Here is a 19,676-nt window from a genome sequence, read left to right on the forward strand (position 1 = left end):
CAACTAGAGAAAGCCCGCGTGCAACAACAAAGACCCAACGCAGCCAAAAAAAACCCAGAAGTGCATTATAGGATGCTGCCTTTTGTGTAAGAATGGAGAAAAATAAGAATATATTCATATTTGATCGCATTTGAATAAAGAAACCTTGGAAGGATACAAATTAATAAAAGTATTTACAGGATGAGGCAGGGAAAAGGTGGAGTGAGGCATTTCACTGTATGCCTTTTAGGTTGCTCTCATGTTTGAACCTTGTGAATGTATTGATATTACCTATGTTTTTAATTAAAGAACAGAATTCTAATAGATGTGGGCAATTAGATAGGCTATAGAAATAAAGGGAGAACTAGAACCAGTTGTCATTTTCCTAGCTTTGGATTCATGGGAGAGGGGCTGAGACCGAGGTGAGTGACCCTTCCTTAGAAAGAGTGCTCCAGGCCTGGGAAGGGGACCCCTAGGGGTGGCCTGGCTGGAGGGAGAGCAAGACTTGCTGGGGGGGACCACAGTCTCTGCTGGGTCCTCTTCTTAAGCCCCTTCTGCCCCAAATGGGGTCTCCCCAGGGAAACCAGCCACCCCTGCCCCTCTGGATGGAAGGAGACAATTGGCTTCAGGTCTCTGTTGAGGGGCCTGCATCAGATGCCCTGGGGTCCAAAGCCCCCAACTTTCTGATAAGACTGAGGTGCAAACCCTGAATCAGAATGACCCATTGTGGGCCTGCCACCCAAGACCAAGGATGACCTCCTTGGCCTAGGGTTCCTTCACCCTCATTCAAAGAACACTTACTGAGCACCCACTGTGTGCTTGGCACTTTGGGGGGAGACAGAGGTGAGGTGGGCACCTACCCACAAGGAGCTCCATGACAAGGACCCAGACTTAACACAGACAGAGAGGTGTAGCTCTGGAAAGCAAAAGGGCACTTATTTGCTTCTGGAACACTCGAAAGAATGAACTAAAACACCACGGAATCAATGAGAAGTTGCTCAGCAAAGTGGCTGGATTGTACCAGAATTAAGAGAAGAAAACAGCTTAATTCTATTCCAGCAAAGCAAATGAAAAGAAATATGGAAAAATTTTCCATGTTCTCATTCACAACAGCAATTTAAAAAATGCTAAAAAAAAAATACCTAGACATAATCCTAGCAAGAAATACATAGAACTTATATGGAGTAAATGACAAAAACCCACTACGAGAGAAAGTCTAAAAACAGAAAAGTGTATCAAGGTCCCAACGGGAGAGACTAAATAGTATAATGTTAATTTTCTTCAAGTTAATACAAAGGTTTAAAGCAATTTGAGCCAAATTACAAATGAGATTTTAAAACTTAACCAACTGATTCTAAATTTCACACAATGAAAAAAAAGAAAAAAAGAATGAATTTCACATGAAGGAGTAAACAGATTAAATAGCTAAGAAATTGTTTGAAAAATCAGTGTAAGGAAGGGGATTTTCTCTGCCACTGACAACATTATAGAACTACCATTCTTAAAAGTGTACATACTAGTCTAATAGTCAAGAGGACGATCAGCACAACAGACCAGATAGTCCTGAAAGAGGCCCTGGCATCTATCAGAATGTAATATTTTATATAATAAAGCATCCCAAACTAATGGACATTAAAGGATTTTCAACAATTAGATCATGAAAACTGGCTACAGGGGGGGAAATAAATCAAGTCAGAGCTTTGCTTCATACACTACACCAAGATATATATATATATATATATATTTTTTTTTTCCGTACGCGGGCCTCTCACTGTTGTGGCCTCTCCCGTTGCGGAGCACAGGCTCCGGATGCGCAGGCTCAGCAGCCCTGGCTCACGGGCCCAGCCGCTCCGCGGCATATGGGATCCTCCCAGACCGGGGCACGAACCCGTATCCCCTGCATCGGCAGGCGGACTCTCAACCACTGCGCCACCAGGGAGGCCCCAAGATATATTTTTGATGACTCAGAGTTAAATATGAAAAATAACACCATGGAGATATAACAGTTGACTATTTACTCTCATGATGGTAAAGACCTTATAACCACTGAAGAAGTGGAAGAAATCATACTATCAACAGATGCAGCTGCCTGAAAATTCAAAACTCTCTATTTTTTGGAAAGACATTCATGACCTCCTATTATAAGAAAAGCACACTTTGTAACCCCAAGTGTTGTTCATTCTGTTTTAGATGATTACAGAGACAGCAGGGAGGAAAGGAGAAAGTCTAGATTGGTAGTAGTTACCTCTTTCTCTTCTTCCCTCCCCCTTTTTACTGATTGAGATTTTCCAAAAGTTTCCGCAATCAATTCTAAACAAACGAATTTGGACTTTAAATAGGAGGCAATGGGGAACCGTAAAAGAACATCCCCTCTAGGAATTACAACAAGCTCTTTCTCTTCTGCCTTATGATATATTGTTTTGTTTATCCCTTTATGACTGTTCAGCGAATTGACTGCATGATTAATATTTTAATAGAAACCCCAACATGTTTCCTGGGTTCTCAGTCTTCCCATCCAAAAGCTGCCTGTGTCTAAACCACCATCCCAGAGGCCACGTGACAGTAGACAGGATATGGGTTCTGGAGGTGGCCCGACCTAGGCCTGAATCTGAGCTCTTCCACAATTCCTAGCTATGAGGCCTTGAGTAAATTACTTTCTCTCTCTAAGTCTTAATTTCCCCATCTATACAATGGGCATAAGGATACTCTCTCATAGACTGTTACAAAGACAAGGGGCTGGTGTACGTGAAGTGACCAGCACAGTGCCAGATACACATTGGACATTCTGGAGCTGTGAAAGAAGAGGGGGCATTAACCGCATATGTACATGTGGCAGGGGAGAGCCCTGCTGCTGGTGGGTGAGCCTCTTAACCTCAGGCAGTAGGAAACATCACCACTGAGTGTGGTCTCTGGACTGTTCCCTTCCCAGTAGGGACATGCCGCCCTAGACCAGCCACACTTCCCAGTAGGACCAGAGCAACATGGCACTTCTGCTGTCCTAGGAAACAGGATAACTCAGAACGCAGGAAGCAAAAATCCTATGAAAACAGGACTAGTGGAGGAGAGATGGCCCCAGAGCAAAACTCCAGGGCAGGGCCTGGCTTGCCTGAATGCTGACGGAAAAACTCTCCACTTCACCGCCCCCATCTCAACAAGGGTTGATGGGAGCTCTCACTTTGGTGGAGTATGGAAAGGAGTAGCCTCTTTTGGAAATTCAAATAATTAGCTAGAGGGTAATTAAAGGGATCCGTCAGTCATTTACACAGTAGTATGGATGCATTTAATGAGGCTGGTTTCCTGCCATCTCCAGGGTGACACAGTTGAGGAAATAAGATTTCTGAAACCAGGAGAGGAGATGAGTAATTGTAGAGACTGGGATGCTCAAAGAGAGTGAAAGCATTATTCCTGTTGACCTCCCCTCCTCCAACTATTCATTAGTTGAGAAGGTGGTGACAGAGATAGGAAAACCTGCGGTCTCAGAGAGGAAGATAACAGAAGTTAAGAGAAGCAGCAAAGAGGGACTTCCCTGGTGGCGCAGTGGTTAAGAATCTGCCTGCCAATGCAGGGGACACGGGTTCGAGCCCTGGTCCAGGAATATCCCACATGTTGTGGAGCAACTAAGTCCGTGCGCCACAACTACTGACCCTGCGCTCTAGAGACCATGAGCCACAACTACCGAGCCCACGCACTGCAGCTACTGAAGCCTGCACACCTAGAGCCTGTGCTCCTCAACAAGAAAAGCCACCACAGTGAGAAGCCCGCGCACCACAACGAAGGGTAGCCCCCGCTCGCCGCAACTAGAGTAAAGCCCACGAGCAGCAATGAAGACCCAACACAAACAAAAGTAAATAAATAAAATAAATTTTAAAAAAAAGAGAGAAGCAGCAAAGAAAGAGGAGGGGAGGAAGCCTTGTCTATTTCACACTATGGTCTTATGCTGGTCCCACACCCAAGAAAGAGGAAGAGGGCTGGAAGAGGGCTTCCCTGGTGGCACAGTGGTTGGGAGTCCACCTGCCGATGCAGGGGACACTATGGTCTTATGCTGGTCCCACACCCAAGAAAGAGGAAGAGGGCTGGAAGAGGGCTTCCCTGGTGGCACAGTGGTTGGGAGTCCACCTGCCGATGCAGGGGACACGGGTTTGTGCCCCGGGAAGATCCCACATGCTGCGAACCGGCTGGGCCTGTGAGCCATGGCCGCTGGGCCTGCGAGTCCGGAGCCTGTGCTCCGCAACGGGAGAGGCCACAACAGTGAGAGGCCCGCGTACCGCAAAAAAAAAAAAAAAAAAAAAAAAAGAGGAAGAGAAAGTTTGTAGTTTTTCTTCCCCACTCTTTTCTATGTAGGTCTCTGCTTTCAAGACTGGCACATCCATGGTGGACAGTGTTCTGCTGGGCCACGTCACTCATTCAGTAGGTAGCAGATGCACTGCTGCATGGGTGCCCTGCCTCTCCTGCCCTCTCTATGGCAGTGAATGGCACTACTGTTCAAAGGCCACTCAAGCCAAAGATCAAGGGGAATTCCAGATTCCTCCCCTCTTCGACTGCTTCAACAATGACTCATTGTTAAGTCTTGTTAAGGTCTACCTTCATTTACTTAAAAAAAATTACTGAGTACCAGCTATGTACAGGTATGGGGCTAGAATGTAGAGATGATTAAGGTAGAATTCTGGTTCCTAAATCTGTCACATCAGTTCCCATTGATACGGCCTTTGTTCTTGCCCCAGTTATGGCTTATCTCCTTTAGCACTGTCCCCTAATAGGCCTCCTTGCCTCTGGTCTCTCCAATCAACCTTTCCCAGTGCCACCACATGGTATTTCTAAAATGTGATCATCTGGGAATTCCCTGGCGGTCCAGTGGTTAGGACTCCATGCTTTCACTGCCAAGGGCCCTGGTCTGATCCCTGGTTGGGGAACTGAGATCCCACAAGCTGCGTGGAGCAGCCAAAAAAAAAAAAAAAAGTGATTATCACCATACATTGAGGTGACTGCAACGATGCCCCCTTGGAAGTACAGTCAGAATAGTATCAAGTGCAAGCAATATCTTAAGTAACACATAAGTAATTTGTTAATGAAGGAGATACAATTTTTGAACAAAGTTAGATCACTTGGGCAAATTCACTGAGTTTTATAATAATGTACTATAATTATATAGTATTGGATATTAGTGAACATGAACACAATTTGGATTTACATGCCAGTAAATGTTGCAAAAGAACAAGGCAAAGTTTATCACATAGATAAGTATAGTGATTACTTATTAATCTGATTAAGCTATTTCATTTAAATCCAACCTAATTTCAAGAAATAAAACGGCAAAAGAGATGGAAATAGCTGAAACAATCAATTAACTAGAGCCATGAATAAGAAAAATGCTATTGGATATTAAGGTAACAATAACTTAATACTGTATTAAATAACATATGGTATAAACAGACAGCGCTTCTATTCAGTTGTCCCTATCTCAAAATACCTCCCCAACTCTAACAGCTTTGGCAGAACAAATCCAAACTGTAAAACATGCCAAAGCGGGCTTCCCTGGTGGCGCAGTGGCTGAGAATCCGCCTGCCAATGCAGGGGACACGGGTTTGATCCTTGGTCCAGGAAGATCTCACACGTTGTGGAGCAACTAAGCCCATGTGCCACAACTACTGAGCCTGTGCTCTAGAGCCCGTGAGCCACAACTAGTGAGCCCGCGTGCCGCAACTACTCAAGCCCGCGCGCCTAGAGCCCGTGCTCCACAACAAGAGAAGCCACCGCAATGAGAAGCTCACGCACTGCAACGAAGAGTAGCCCCCGCTCGCCGCCAACTAGAGAAAGCCTGCGCATAGCAACGAAGACCCAACACAGCCAAAAATTAAAAAATTAAATAAATAAATTTATTTTTTTAAAAAAAGCCAAAGCAGGCATTTGTTACAAAATTCAATGACTATAAAGTTAATCATTAAATGTTAATAGAATCTGGTGACATAGGAAACAAGCAGTAACTCCTTATGTGACACAAACAATTTTGATATTCTCCAGAAGTACTTTTATTAAAATAGGTATAAAATTATTTTATGTAGCTCTGAGTGTATACTGTGGTTCTGATCTTTGTTACTCATTCAATACTCACTAAATATTTAAGTTTCCCCCACACCGTGGTAATACTCTTAAGATTACTAATCAGAAAAAAATAAAATCATAAATTAAAAACTGTAATACTAATGGTAATAGAGCAAGAGGAAAATGAGAAGGAAAGGAAGAGGAAGAAAGAGGAGGAGGGGTTATGTAAGAAAATTTCATTGAAATAAACAGAATTTTTAAACTAAAGGAGCAAGCTGGGTTTCAGAATAATTTGATACAATATGCTCCACACCAAGACAGCTTGGTTAAGTTGATAAACTTAAGGAATGAAAAATATCTTTAGGCATCGAGACAGAAAAAGCCAATAAATTTGGCCTCAGGCCTCTCCTGGTGGACGTTTGATGCTGGAAGATAATGCAGCAAAGTCTACAAAGCTCTAAAGGAAAGACCATGATCAGGTATATTACACCCAGCCAAGATGTCATGTAAGCGTAAAAGCAACTGATAGACATTCTCAACACCAAGACACTCTAGGAATTCAGAACACAGAAGTCCTTCTTGAGAAAAACTGCTGATTGACAACATCCGTCCAACCAAGAGCCGAATCAAAACAAAGAATCCATGAAAAGTGGTGTTAAAGTGAAAGGACCAGTGCTGTGCATTAGAGCCATTGTGACATGGAACCAAGACTACAAACATGGGAGTGGACCATCCTGGTCTTTCACGGCAAAGACTTTGTTACTGTCTAAAATGGATTCATTTCATTAAATACAAACTATAATGACTCCAGCCTCTTGATGCCTTGGTAATTTTTTTGCTTAATCTTAGAGAGGTCTTTTAGGAAATATTTTAGGATGAAGAAATATTTCTTTGAAGTTTAGCAAGTCTAATTTTACTTTAGTATCTTTTTCTTTCATCAAAGTCAAGGAAAATTAAATTTAACATTGCTTAACTAGCATGCTTCCTTTGAATAAGCTAATTGTAAGGGAAGATACACTCTGAGCTCGAAACAAGCAACTTGTAGAATCCTTTTTTTGCAACTCGGCCAGGTTGTTAGTTGAAAACTACCTGTATGTGGAGGCCGGCAGCACCAGGACAGACTCTGCAGGGTCTGCAGTCAGAAATCCTGCGTCCTGTCCTGGCCCTGGCTCAGATAAGATCTCCTATTTGGGGATGAGCTCCCGTTAATGTTTGGGCCTCTTGCAACAATTCTCTCTTCCTCAATAATCTTATAGGAGGGTCTGGGAAGTAAGGTAACAGCACAGGAAAAAACATCTCAAAAGACAGGAAAGTGCTTTATTGTGTTAAGAAGAGGTCAAATCCAACCAGAAGAGCCCATTCTCTGACCATATTGGAAAAGGTTTCAGTTTCCTATTGAAAGGCGCTGCCCAGGTACCAAGGGATCGGGGAGCGTCACTCAAGGCTGGTTTTAAGCCTGTCCCCTGTACTCTGCTTCCTGCTACCACTGCGTGATGTCCACCTCTGCCCTGAACCCTCCCCTGGGCTGCCCAGGATGCCTCTCCCCACCTGTTGCCAATCATTCCAACTTCTGGTCTTGGGAGCTCTTTTCCCAGTTTATGATCTCATCATACGTCTCAAACTTGAACAATAGGTCTTTGATTTTCCCCACTCAACTGTAACTAAAGCTCTTCCCGCTACAAGTTTTGATGGTCCTGGATTAATTCCCCTACTCCATCCAGCCAAGCTTTGGGATCTGACACCCCAACATGGGTCTCAGCTCCATCGACAGTCCTAAACCCCCATTACCCTTGGCTGCAAGGCACTCCCCAGCGCTCCCCAGCACATGTGATGAAAAGGCTGGCAGCCACCCTGACCTCCAGGTTAGGCAGGCCATGGCCGGGTGACACTCTGGCCTTCTCCCCATGCTGCCACCTCTGCATTCTTGCAGGTCTCACCCCCACCTGCACCATGGCTCAGCCTCCTAATGCGGCTCCCTTTCCCCAGGTCCAGATTCTTTGCTTCAGTTCCGCTTGGGTCATATATCCAACGGTAAGGTGGTAAATCTCAAATTCTTTATGGAATAGGGTAAAATGTAAATAAGCATGCAGCCAAAGAAAAAAAATCCTGGTCTCCTTGCTCCTAAACTTGCCCACTTCAATCAAAGTACCAGAGTGCAGAAAGAGGATCTGAATATTATCCCACTCTCTGCCTTAATACCACCAGTGGGTTTCCAACAGAGTCCCCAAAGGTCCATTCACACTGTGCTCTACAGGATACTCACTGGTACAGGAGTAAACTGCAGGAAAATGGAGCAAACTGAGAACATTCTTTGTCCCGGAAATTGTAGAATAGTGTCCGAATTCCTCCAACTTTCCCATGTTTGACCCTAGCTCACCCTTCCAGCTCCTGCCCTCCTTCACAGCCTTTACTTGCAGCTCCTGAAATGCAGCAGACTTGCTGGTGCCTCTGCCTTTGTACATGCTCCCTCCCCTTTCTGCTTCCTTCAGGCCAGGCTAAGTGTGACACCCCCTTGGAAGCTGCCATCCCCAGCCAATCCAGGCTGGGTAAGTGGCCTTTTCTGAGATCACATGCCTGGTGCCTCCTTTCCTTCTTCCTTCTGCCCTTAAATAACTGAGCACACACAGCCGTCTGGAAAGGGAAAATATGAGGGAGAGGATGGTGTCTTAGCACACTGTCCTAAGGGCAACTATCAGCACAGTGACAATGGTGAGCAGGCTTCCTTGAAGCACTCTGCAGCCTTGATTGTTAATTGCAGATCTGGTTCCTCCACCAGACTGTGACCTCAGAGGGCCAGGGCTGTATCTGTTTGTATTTATACCCTAGCACCTAGCAGAGGGCTTGCTACATAGTAGGAATGTGGGCTGAAAGAATGGACTCCACAAGTATGGTGATCAAATGCCAATGGTCCCAGGGAGGACACTCCCAGGCTGAGTTTGAAAGTTTAAAGCCACTTCTGATGCTGCTCCCCAGTGTGAGCCTTAAGTCAGCTCAATGTCAAAGGATGAAACGGTTTATTATTGACTTGTAACCTGCAAGAAGTTGTGGGTTATTTATGACACTAAGGTTTTGTGCAGAAGAAACGACTTTTTCTAGTAACCACTGGTAGATTGTGAAACAACTGTGAATTGTGACTGTGTGTGTATGATTTTTAAGCAATACTGTCAGGTTTTTGAAGCCATCTACCATGCTCAAGGGAAAAGAATCCTGTCCTCTTGCTGGCTGGACCTCCTTGCCCCTTGTACCTTGCCCACTGTGGAGAAATCCACCCCCCCACACTAGAGGTGAAGCACTCTGTAAGCTACCACCATCTGGGGCTCTGGGAGAGGCCCCATCCTCACTACAGGGTAGGAGGTGTAAACTGTGGTTTATACAGTTGCTGCCAGTCCCTATCAGCTACTAAGACTGTGCAATCTAGATGTCCACATTTACATGTGAGCAGACAACACAGAACCACAGGACCTATAAAGAGAATCAGCAGCCAAAATGGGGACCAAACTGATTCCTGGCTCACACTGAAAAAAAGGGTAATATAGGAAACATAAACCTTCTAAAAATTCTAAGTTTGTTTTCCAGGGAGATTTAAGAACATACACTGAGAAAACAAGAACAGGCTGACAAGAAAAAGCATCCTGAGGACACTGACCTTGTTTGGCAATTAAAAAAACATGATTGCAATTGTTGCAGCACCATGGATGGACCTAGAGACTGTCATACTGAGTGAAATAAGTCAGGCAGAGAAAGATAAGTATCATATGATCTCACTTATATGTGGAATCTAAAAAAATGATACAAATGAACTTATTTACAAAGTAGAAACAGAGTCACAGATGTAAAACACAAACTTAAGGGTTATGGGGGAAAGTGGGGGAAGGGTTACGGGGGAAAGTGGGGGAGGAGGGATAAATTGCGAGATTGGGATTGACATATACACAGTACAATATGTAAAATAGATAACTAATAAGGACCTCCTGTATAGCACAGGGAACACTACTCAATACTCTGTAATGACCTATATGGGAAAAGAATCTAACAAAGAATGGATATATGTATATGTATAACTGATTCACTTTGCTGTACAGCAGAAACTAACACAACATTGTAAATCAACTATACTCCAATAAAAAGTTAATTTAAAAAAAGCCACACACACACAAAAACAATAGCTATAAAAAGAAAAAAATAAGCAAATGAACAGAAATCAATATATAAAAAAGTAGAAGACAATTTCTTTGAGCTGAAGAAAGACTTGAATTTTCAGTTAAACAATGTCAGAGAGGATTATTGAAAAAAGAAAAGACCTATAGCTTGATCAATCATCTTCAAGAATAAAGAAAAATTATATAAAGATCCTTAGCAAACAAAAACAGATTACCCACAGAGGAAAAATAATTAGATAATAATTAAATTTCTCATCTGCAGCACTGGAGGCCACAAATTTATGAAGCAATGTGTATATACTCCAAGATGAAAGATTTGTGATTGTGACCTCAGAATTTTACACCTAGCTAAACTTTCCTTTAAATGTGACAGCAGAGAACTCCCTGGCGGTCCAGTGGTTAGGACTCGTGCTCTCACTGCTGAGGGTCCAGGTTTGATCCCTAGTCAGGGAACTAAAATCCCACAAGCTGCGTGGCATGGCCAAAAATAAAAATAAAAAATAAATTAAAAAATAAATGTGACAGCAAATGAAGGACATGCAAGTTAAGACAATCAAGATTCCAGAAAGTAAACTCGGAAAAGCAACCAAAAAAAAATTACTTGAAGTATTCCAGCCAAATGGGAAATTAATAACATTAAATAATGGAAGAAAGAGGAAGATATGTTATAGAAAAAATTATTGTGAGCAATGAAACTAATTAAAATCTAAGATTATAGATAACAAGTGGGTTATAATGTGATGATGACACTTAATAACTGTCAAAAAAGGATGCTTAGAATAGAAAAGACATAAAATTTGGTAATATCTAGAACTAAAATTTCATGTTATTTCAACTATATCTGAATGTGGTAAGAGAAAGAGGGGAGAAAAAGAAGTATGCTAAAAGTTTTATCTTATCTGGAAGAACAGTTGTAATCTACTCTTGATGGTGAGAGATACACACACACACACGCGTTCTAATATGTTTGTTAAAAATTTAAACCAGAATAGAAAGAGGAGAGATATATATGATATATCTCTACAAAGAATACACATTTTTTAAAAATCCTAGGAATATGCTAGTCCACGGAATATGGTCCAAGGCCCCAAAGAAAACATCAGTATAGTCCCAGATATAACTCAAATACTAGGTGACCATACTGTAGAAATTAACATCAAATATTTAAATATCAAACATCACAAGCCACTTGAAAATTTTAGAAAACTCCCTCCCCCAAACTCTTCTATCAAAGAAAAAATGTTTAAAAAGAGAAGACTGAAATTATAGATATTTGAGAAATGATTGACTATGATTACACTACATCAAAGTTATGGGACGCAGCCAATGTCATATTCACAGGAGAACGTATTAAACAATAAGGATAACAAATAAATGAATTAAATGTTCAGTTAGATGATGAATAATGAGACAAGTAGAAGAGAGAAAATAATGATGATAAAAACAAAATGATTAATTAGAAAAAAGGAAAACATTACTATCAGTAAGCAATAAAAGGAAAGACCAAAAAGCTAGTGCTTTGAAAAGATCACTAAAATAACCACAAATATACAACATTAGAAATAAGAAAGGGGACACAATTACACGTATAGAGGAGATTTTTAAATTATAAAAGATAACTCAGGATGAACTAGAAAACATTCCAAAAAATCTAATTCAAGATCCAAAAAAAGGGGGGAAAAAACCTACTCTTCAAAAAAGGTACCTGTATCAGATAGTTTTTCAAGAAACTTCTATAAGCTTGAATTGCTATGTTCTTTTTTTTTTTTTTTTAATTTATTTATTTATTTTTGCTGTGTTGGTTCTTCGTTTCTGCGCGAGGGCTTTCTCCAGTTGTGGCAAGTGGGGGCCACTCTTCATCGCGGTGTGCGGACCTCTCACTATTGCGGCCTCTCCCGTTGTGGAGCACAGGCTGAAGACGTGCAGGCTCAGTAGTTGTGGCTCACGGGCCTAGTTGCTCCGCGGCATGTGGGATCTTCCCAGAACAGGGCTCGAACCCGTGTCCCCTGCATCAGCAGGCAGATTCTCAACCACTGCGCCACCAGGGAAGCCCCTGCTATGTTCTTTAAACTAGTCTACAGCAGAGAAATTATCAGAGTAGCATTTTAACATTTATTGAGTATTTAATATGTGCCAGGCACTATGCTAAGCAATTTATACATATTATCATGTTCAAAGAAGCTTGCAAACTCATTGAAAGAGTTGTCTTATCAAATGAATAAGAAAACTTGACAAGGAAATCATACATATTCATAAAATTTGATCACATTTATAAATATAGATAATACCCTAAATAATAGCCTAAACAGTACTAAATGGAATCTAGCTAGAAATTAAAATAATAGTATATCATGACCAAATATCATGACCAATTCCTCCCAGGAATTAAAGAATGGTTCACCATAAAGAAACCTATTGATATAATTCATCATATTACAAGGTGAAAGGACATCTTCAGAGTCCAAAAGAACATCTACTCCTGAGTTAAAAATAAAACAAAATAACAGCAACAACAAAACTCTTAGAAAACTAGAAGTGGGAGGCAACTTTCTTAATGTGATTTTTAAAAGTCACCTGAGGAAATCAATAATAAGCATCATACTAAACAAGAAAACATAAGAAGCTTTCTCATGAAAGATAGGTACAAGACAAAGTTGCCTTTTCTAACCACTGCTTCACATTATTCAGTACTGTCCTGGCAGTTCTGGCCAATCCAATGAAACAAAGCTACAAAGAGGTAATATGTATAAATACTGGAAAGAAAAAAGGTTTTATTATTTGTAGGTGATATGACTGTTTACCTAGAAAATCCAAAAAATCAACTGAAAAACTTACAAGAATAAAAGAGCCCAGTAAGATGGCTAGATGTAATATAAATATACATAAATTAATAGCATTAGTGAATGTTAATGATAACCAGTTAGAAACTATAATGGAAAAAATTCCATTCATAATATTATTACATATTATAAATTTAACTATAATTTAAAATTTCAAGACGTTTGTGAATAAAACTATAAAACCCAAAGATATAACCAGAGATGAGGACAATTCTTCCAAGATTTAATGTCATCTCAGTCAAAATCTCAATGAATATGTAAGTTCTGAAACTGCATGAATTGTAAGAGCAAAAGCAACTGTACAAATTATAAAAGCCAAATTATTTTTGAAGAAGAATGGGAATTCACCCTATCAAATATAAAGCTACAGAACTCCTTACAGTAGTAAGGATTAGCATAAGAATAGTTTGGTGCAGAAGAGAGATTTACAAACATATTCATGACTACATGAACATTTAGTATAAGATTAAAAGGGCATTTCAGATCAAAGCAAGAGTGGATTATTCATAAGCTACAAGGATATATTGTACAACATGGGGAATATAGCCAATATCTTATAATAACTATAAATGAAGTATAACCTTTAAAAATTGTGAATCACTATATTGTACACGTAACATAGAATATTGTACATCAACTATACTTCGATTTTAAAAAATGGGAAAAAACAAACAAAAAGAGTGAATTATTCAATAAAAGTTGTTGAGAGAACTGGCTTTCCATTTGGAGAGAAATGCAAAGCAAGGGTTCTTACCTTATACCACACACAAAAATAAATTCCATGGGAATGAAAAATTTAACTATAAAAACAAATTATTAAAATAGAGTATAAGTAAATATTTTCAACATTGGCATAGGAAAAATCTTTCCTAGGATGATCAAAGCCAGATACCATAAAGGAAGAGATTGATGGATTGGACTACATAGAACTAAAAACTTAAACACAACACCTCATATTGAATGAACGACAAAGGTCAACACAGGAAAAATATCTGCAGTATAACAAGCTCTTACAATTAAAGACTAATTCCTAAAAGTAAACAAACAAACAAGCAAAGGACCTCAGGAGGCAATTCACAAATGAAGAAGCTCAATGGCCAACAAACATATGAAAAGCCACTGGACCTCAACCTTAACAATAAATAAAGAAATCCAAATTCAAACAATAGTATCAGCTGTGGAGGAATCTGGTAGTACAGGTGGTAAATCTCCAAGCAGGAAGTAAGCAAGCCACAGTCAGTTTAGCAGGAATGGAGCTCTGTCTGAGTGTGCCCTCAATGGGCAAAGAATACTTTCACTTTGCAAGCAGATCCCCAAGAATCTCATACAAGCTATCTATGTGGGGGGGGGAGTATTAAAAGTTCTCATAGGTATGCTACCTTTTTGCTTAAAGGGGGAAAAAATAAGACCTATAAGACTATATACTCCTACCTGTGTGTATATTCACAAACTGTGGAAACATTCAAAACTGGTAACCGTGGTTAAACGCGGATGGGGGAGGGAGAAGTGGTGGGTATTAGGCAGATGGGGGACAGAGTGGAATGGAGACTTTGTCCTCTCTATAAATTTTGTTTGTAATTTTTTGCACCATATAAATGTATTATCTATCCAAAAAATCCTGAATTAAAATCCTGTGCTGTTTAGTAAAACTCATTAATATTGGACATGGCTTTTTTTTTTTCTCATACAGACACTCCCAGGAAGTGCTTTGTTCGGTTTTGACTCTTCAGACAAAAACTAACTACCCACATCTCATCCTAGAATCCAGCTATACTGAGACTCCATGGCAGTGCTTCTGGAAAATTCCACTATAAGACTTTCTAAAGGGCAGTTTGGCAACATATTAAAATGTAAAACTTTCATAACCCTTCACCTAGAAATGGCATTTCTAAAAATTTATCCTGAAGAAATGACTGGATATGGGTGAAAAGATGATTCTGCAGCATTATTTCTTATAAGGGAAAATTGGAAACTACTGCTATCCATCCATTTGCAAGGGACAGCATAAATTGGGGTCATTGCTATTGATGCTGCTGGTCTGTGGACCTTATTTTGAGTTGCAAGACGTTAGAAGCTCCTTGACCCAAGTTCCCGGCTGTGAGACTTTGGATCTCTGCTCCCCGCACCCTCTACCTCGCTCTTAGATGCTTCACCCCACCCTGGGCAGGCCTGCTCACCTGGTCAGCGTAGGGTTGCGGTGGTTAGGGTTGGAACAGAAGATGTTGTTGGACTTGCGCGTGCCATCCAGAAACTCCCGCGCTGACTGGCTGCGGAGTTCCACCAGTGGCCGGGCCTCGTGCTTGAGGAACCACTGGTGCGCCTCGATGCACTTGGCGCAGAGGAGCTGCTCACACTCGAAGCACCAGTAGTCGGCCGGCTCTTTGCAGCGGGTGCAAAGTGCCTGCGCGTCCACGATTTGCCGGTACACCGACAGGCGCCGCTGCAAGCTTTCGAAGAAGACGTTGTCCAAGGCCTGCGCATCAGGGCTTCGGGGCCAGGGCGCCTGGCAGATGGGGCACTGCATGCCTGGCTCCTCCAGGCATCCTGAACACAGCGTGTGCAGACAAGGCAGCAGCTTGGGGCACTTGGCTTCTGCCCGGCAGCCCTGGCAGCGCAAGAACTGGAACTCTTCGTCCGTGGCTTGCTGGGGGATCAGAGAGGGAGATGAGATCTGAAGTCCCAGGAGTTCCCACCCAATGGACACCCGCCCCTATGGCTGGAGGCTCAGAGTGGGACTTCCTATTCCATACCAGGCTGTCATTGGATGATGCAAAACCCAGGCTTATCAGGACCCCAATCCTCCACTTACTCAGGCCTTCCCACTCTCACTCCAAAATTTACTGAGCATCTACTTCTCATAAGACACAGTACTAGGCCCTGAGATACAAGGATGTATAGGACAAATCCCTGCCTTCAAGGAACTTAAGTTTAAAAATGAGATTCATTAAGTGTACATCATATAACCTCACATAAAGTGCTTAATACACTTTGATGTTTCCTCAGAAAGTTAAACATAGAACTACCATATGATCCAGCAATTCCACACCTAGATATATACCCAAAAGAACTGAAAATAAGTACCCAGATACTTGTACACTCATTATTCTGTACACAGCATTATTCACAATAGCCAAAAGGTGGAAACGACCCAAGTGTCCATCAAGAGATGAATGGATAAACAAAATGTGGTATATACACACAATGGAATATTATTCAGCCTTAAAAAGGAAATTCTGACACATGCTACAACATGAATGAACCTTGAAGCCATTATGCTAAGTAAGATCATCCAGACACAAAGGGACAAATATTGTAGGAATCCACTTCTAGGAAATATCTAGACTAGGCAAATTCACAGAGAAAGTAGATTAGAGGTTACCAGCCACTGGGGGAAGAGGGGAATGAGGAACTATTGCTTAAAGAGTACAGGCTTTGTTTGGATAAAAAAATTCTGTAAATAGACGGTGGTGAGGGCTACACAACATTGTGAATGTATTTAATGCCACTGAATTGTACACTTAGAAATGGAGAAAACATACATAATATATATATTTGATAACATTTTACCACAAAAAAAAGTGCTTAATACCATACCTGGCCCATGAGAAATATTCATAAATGTTAACTAGTATTGTTAATATTATTCCTAGGTGTAAATGCAAATAATGAAAGTTACTGCAATATGGTGTTATTTGTACTTTCATGAAGGACAGTAAAAAGGACATAGAAGAACATAGAGCAACTGATCTAAGTAGTTCCTTTGGGGGTCGGGGGTAGCTAGGGAGTTTGCACAGAAGACTAATAAACCCCTAATAAACCCCTTGGGGATGGGGGTTAGGGGAGCAAGGTGCTCCAAGAAAAGGATCCAAGAAGCTTCCTAAAGGAGAGACCACAGGAACTCTGAGGCCTTAGCCAAGACACCTCTCTCCCACTTTCTGATCTGGGAACTAGGGTTCTTGTTTTTCCACACCTGGGACATGTTGGGGGTTCCCAGGCCGGTGCAATAAGGCTACTACTCTCCCTAATAGGTGGTCCTTCGTCTGAGGCAGGGGACGTCTGAGGCAGGGGTAAGAGGCAGATCCCAGCGTGGGGGCGGAAGAGTCCGGTCCGGGATGCCACTGACCCTCAGCATCTTACCCCCCTGCTCGTGGAGAATCGCAGCCCAGAGAGGCCCCCCCTAACTTATCCTCATCCCATTTTCTACTTTCCGTGACCCAAACCGAGAAGGTCAGGACCTCATGCCTGGTCTTCCTTCTTTGTGTCACTCTTTAAGGTGCTTGGCCAAGTTCCCCTGTCCCTCCCCACATCTCCCCCAACGAAAATCAACAAAGCCTGAACCCCATCTCCCCAAACGCAGTACTAGTACCTCTGTGGGGCTGTGGCTGGGCTCGTGGCCTTCGGAGAGGGACTCCGGGGGAGGCATGGTGGGGGCGTGGGGCAGTGCGGGGTCCTGCTGGGGCCCCGGAGATCGGGCGGGTACAGCCTCCTGCTGCATGGAATCCAGCGCAGTTTCGATTCTCGTTTTTGATGCTGAAGGGCGGGAGAAGCTGAAACAGAGGCGTGCGCCTGACGTCTGAGCTCCCGAAGCGTCGAAGCGTCCGAAAGGGGAGGGGCCCCGCGAGGGTCCGCCTCCCGAGAGGAAGTGAGACACTAGCTGTGGGCGGTTCTAGGGGCGGAGAAGTCGGCTGTGGGTTCTGAAGACTCGCCCTGAGCAGGGAGGAGGGAGAGGGAGGAGAGGAGTAAACGCACAACTGGACAGTGTCAGAGCTGACCTGGAAGGAGGCAGCCCCCGCCCTCGGTTTTGAAACATTCATTCATCTCACACTGGCACAGCTTTGTGCCAGACCTCAGCTGGGAGCCGGAGCCGCAGAGATGAGCCACACGTGGCTCCTACTTTGGAAGAACCCCAGGTCTAATGGAGGAGCAGGCCCCCAAAAAGAGATTTTCACACAGTATTGAGACTGGCTGGAAAGGAGATCCCTCATCTGGGACATGAAGGAATGGTGGGAATTCGCCAGGGATTCAGAAATTTGAGGGACACTTTAAGCAGAGAGAACAGCACATGCAAAGGCATGGAGGTTTGAAATAGGAGAGGTTGTTTAGAAAGTAGTTTTGAGAAAAAACAACTAGTTTTCAGTTTCAGTTTTGGTTATTTTCAGATTTAAGAGGGGACCCATGAGTAATGTCGACCCAGGAGTGGGCTGGGGCAAGGTGATAGCTAAGCAGATGGACAAGTACTGTGGGCAATAGAGAGTCAGTGAAGGGTTTGGAAACAAGGAACAACATGATCTGTAGTGTATATTGGGACAGTCATTCTGACAACCTAGGGGCAGGTGGCCTGGTCTAGGATAGTGGCCGTGGGATGTGGGGAGAGACCCGAGTCAGAGACACTAGGAGGACACTGAGTGGAGATGAGGGGAACAAGATGATGCCTTGTGTGATAGTTGGAAGGGCTGGTGAATCTGAGGCAGTAGGGAGTGGGGAGGGAATGGGAAGAGCTGATGGGCAGGTATGAGAAGAGTGAGGAGAGAAGCAGTGGTTAAGAATCCTCCTGCCAATGCAGGGGACAGGGGTTAGAGCCCTGGTCTGGGAAGATCCCACATGCCACGGAGCAGCTAAGCCCATGTGCCACAACTACTAAAGCCCGCGCGCCTAGAGCCTGTGCTCTGGAACAAGAGAAGCCACTGCAATGAGAAGCCGGCGCACTGCAACAAAGAGTAGCCCCCCACTCGCCGCAACTAGAGAAAGCCCGTGTGCAGCAACGGAGACCCAACGCAGCCAAAATAAATAAATAAATAAATAAATAAATTTATTTTAAAAAAAAAATGAGGAGAGAGCAAGTTAGCTCTTGGCCAAAGGAGAAGCCCAGCTCCAAGCTGGTGAGGGGAGAAAGCACAACCCCAGGTGGCATCACTGGGCCAATACCCCTGTCTTCAAACTTCAAAGCATCCCAGTCACTGTGCTGACTCCCGTGTACCCATTTTGTGCTCAGATCCAGTCCGGGACAGACTAGAGGGATGGTGACGGGGCCTATCTCTTGTAAAGTTTATAGGCTGGGGTGGGGGTGGGGGGATGCGGGGAGAACTAACTTCCCAGGGACAGTGCAAAGCCTCAGGAGCCTACCCTACCCTGCAGCTTGATCAGTGCCCCCAGGGGTTTAGAATCAGGCCATCAAACCAGTAAAAGCCAAAGTTGGTAAGCAGCCATCTGCAGAAGGGACCTGGAAGTGGACTGAGGGGCCTGAGGGCTGGCATGTGTGAGACAAGGAAAGCTTTATTAATTTCTTTGCCCGCTTTGGAAGACAGCCTGCCCAATACCTTGTTGGAAATGAATGCTTCTCAGAGTAAATTCACCATTTGCATTTGGGTTTTCTCAAGCCATGGAGAGACAAGTTACCTCTGGGTACCTGGATCAAGGGGCATGTTGCTTCTGCAACTGCAAGACTGAGATCTCACCTCTGTGATGCTCTGGAGGGCTGCCCTGGGTTAGCGCTGTGCAATCCCCTCCTTCCTTACTCTGCCATGCTCCCTGAGGTCTGCACATGAAATTTCTTTCTTTTTGTGCCCAAGTTCAGGCCCTCCTGCCCCACCTTGACCCACAATGACCTGGCTACTCCTTCATTCAACAGATAAGCACTGAGATCCACTCTGTGCCAGGC

At 43.1% G+C, this 19,676-nt stretch overlaps 1 protein-coding gene across 9 annotated transcripts in view; it reads right to left on the reverse strand.

Moving 5' to 3' along the window:
• Positions 1 to 17,594, reverse strand: part of PML (PML nuclear body scaffold) — a 45,075-nt gene extending 27,481 nt beyond the window's left edge. For all 9 annotated transcript variants that reach the window (XM_060097017.1, XM_060097015.1, XM_060097021.1 and 6 more), the window contains exons 1-2: positions 17,385 to 17,594; positions 15,196 to 15,662 (exon numbers count right to left, since the gene is read on the reverse strand). In XM_060097017.1, the coding sequence (XP_059953000.1) occupies positions 15,196 to 15,662; positions 17,385 to 17,513 (596 nt within the window). In that variant the 5' untranslated portion in view covers positions 17,514 to 17,594. The remainder of the gene's footprint in view (positions 1 to 15,195; positions 15,663 to 17,384) is intronic.
• Positions 17,595 to 19,676: the final 2,082 nt, after the last annotated feature.

This window comes from Mesoplodon densirostris, chromosome 4 (assembly GCF_025265405.1).
Source record: "Mesoplodon densirostris isolate mMesDen1 chromosome 4, mMesDen1 primary haplotype, whole genome shotgun sequence".
In the NCBI taxonomy this organism is placed as follows: domain Eukaryota; kingdom Metazoa; phylum Chordata; class Mammalia; order Artiodactyla; family Ziphiidae; genus Mesoplodon; species Mesoplodon densirostris.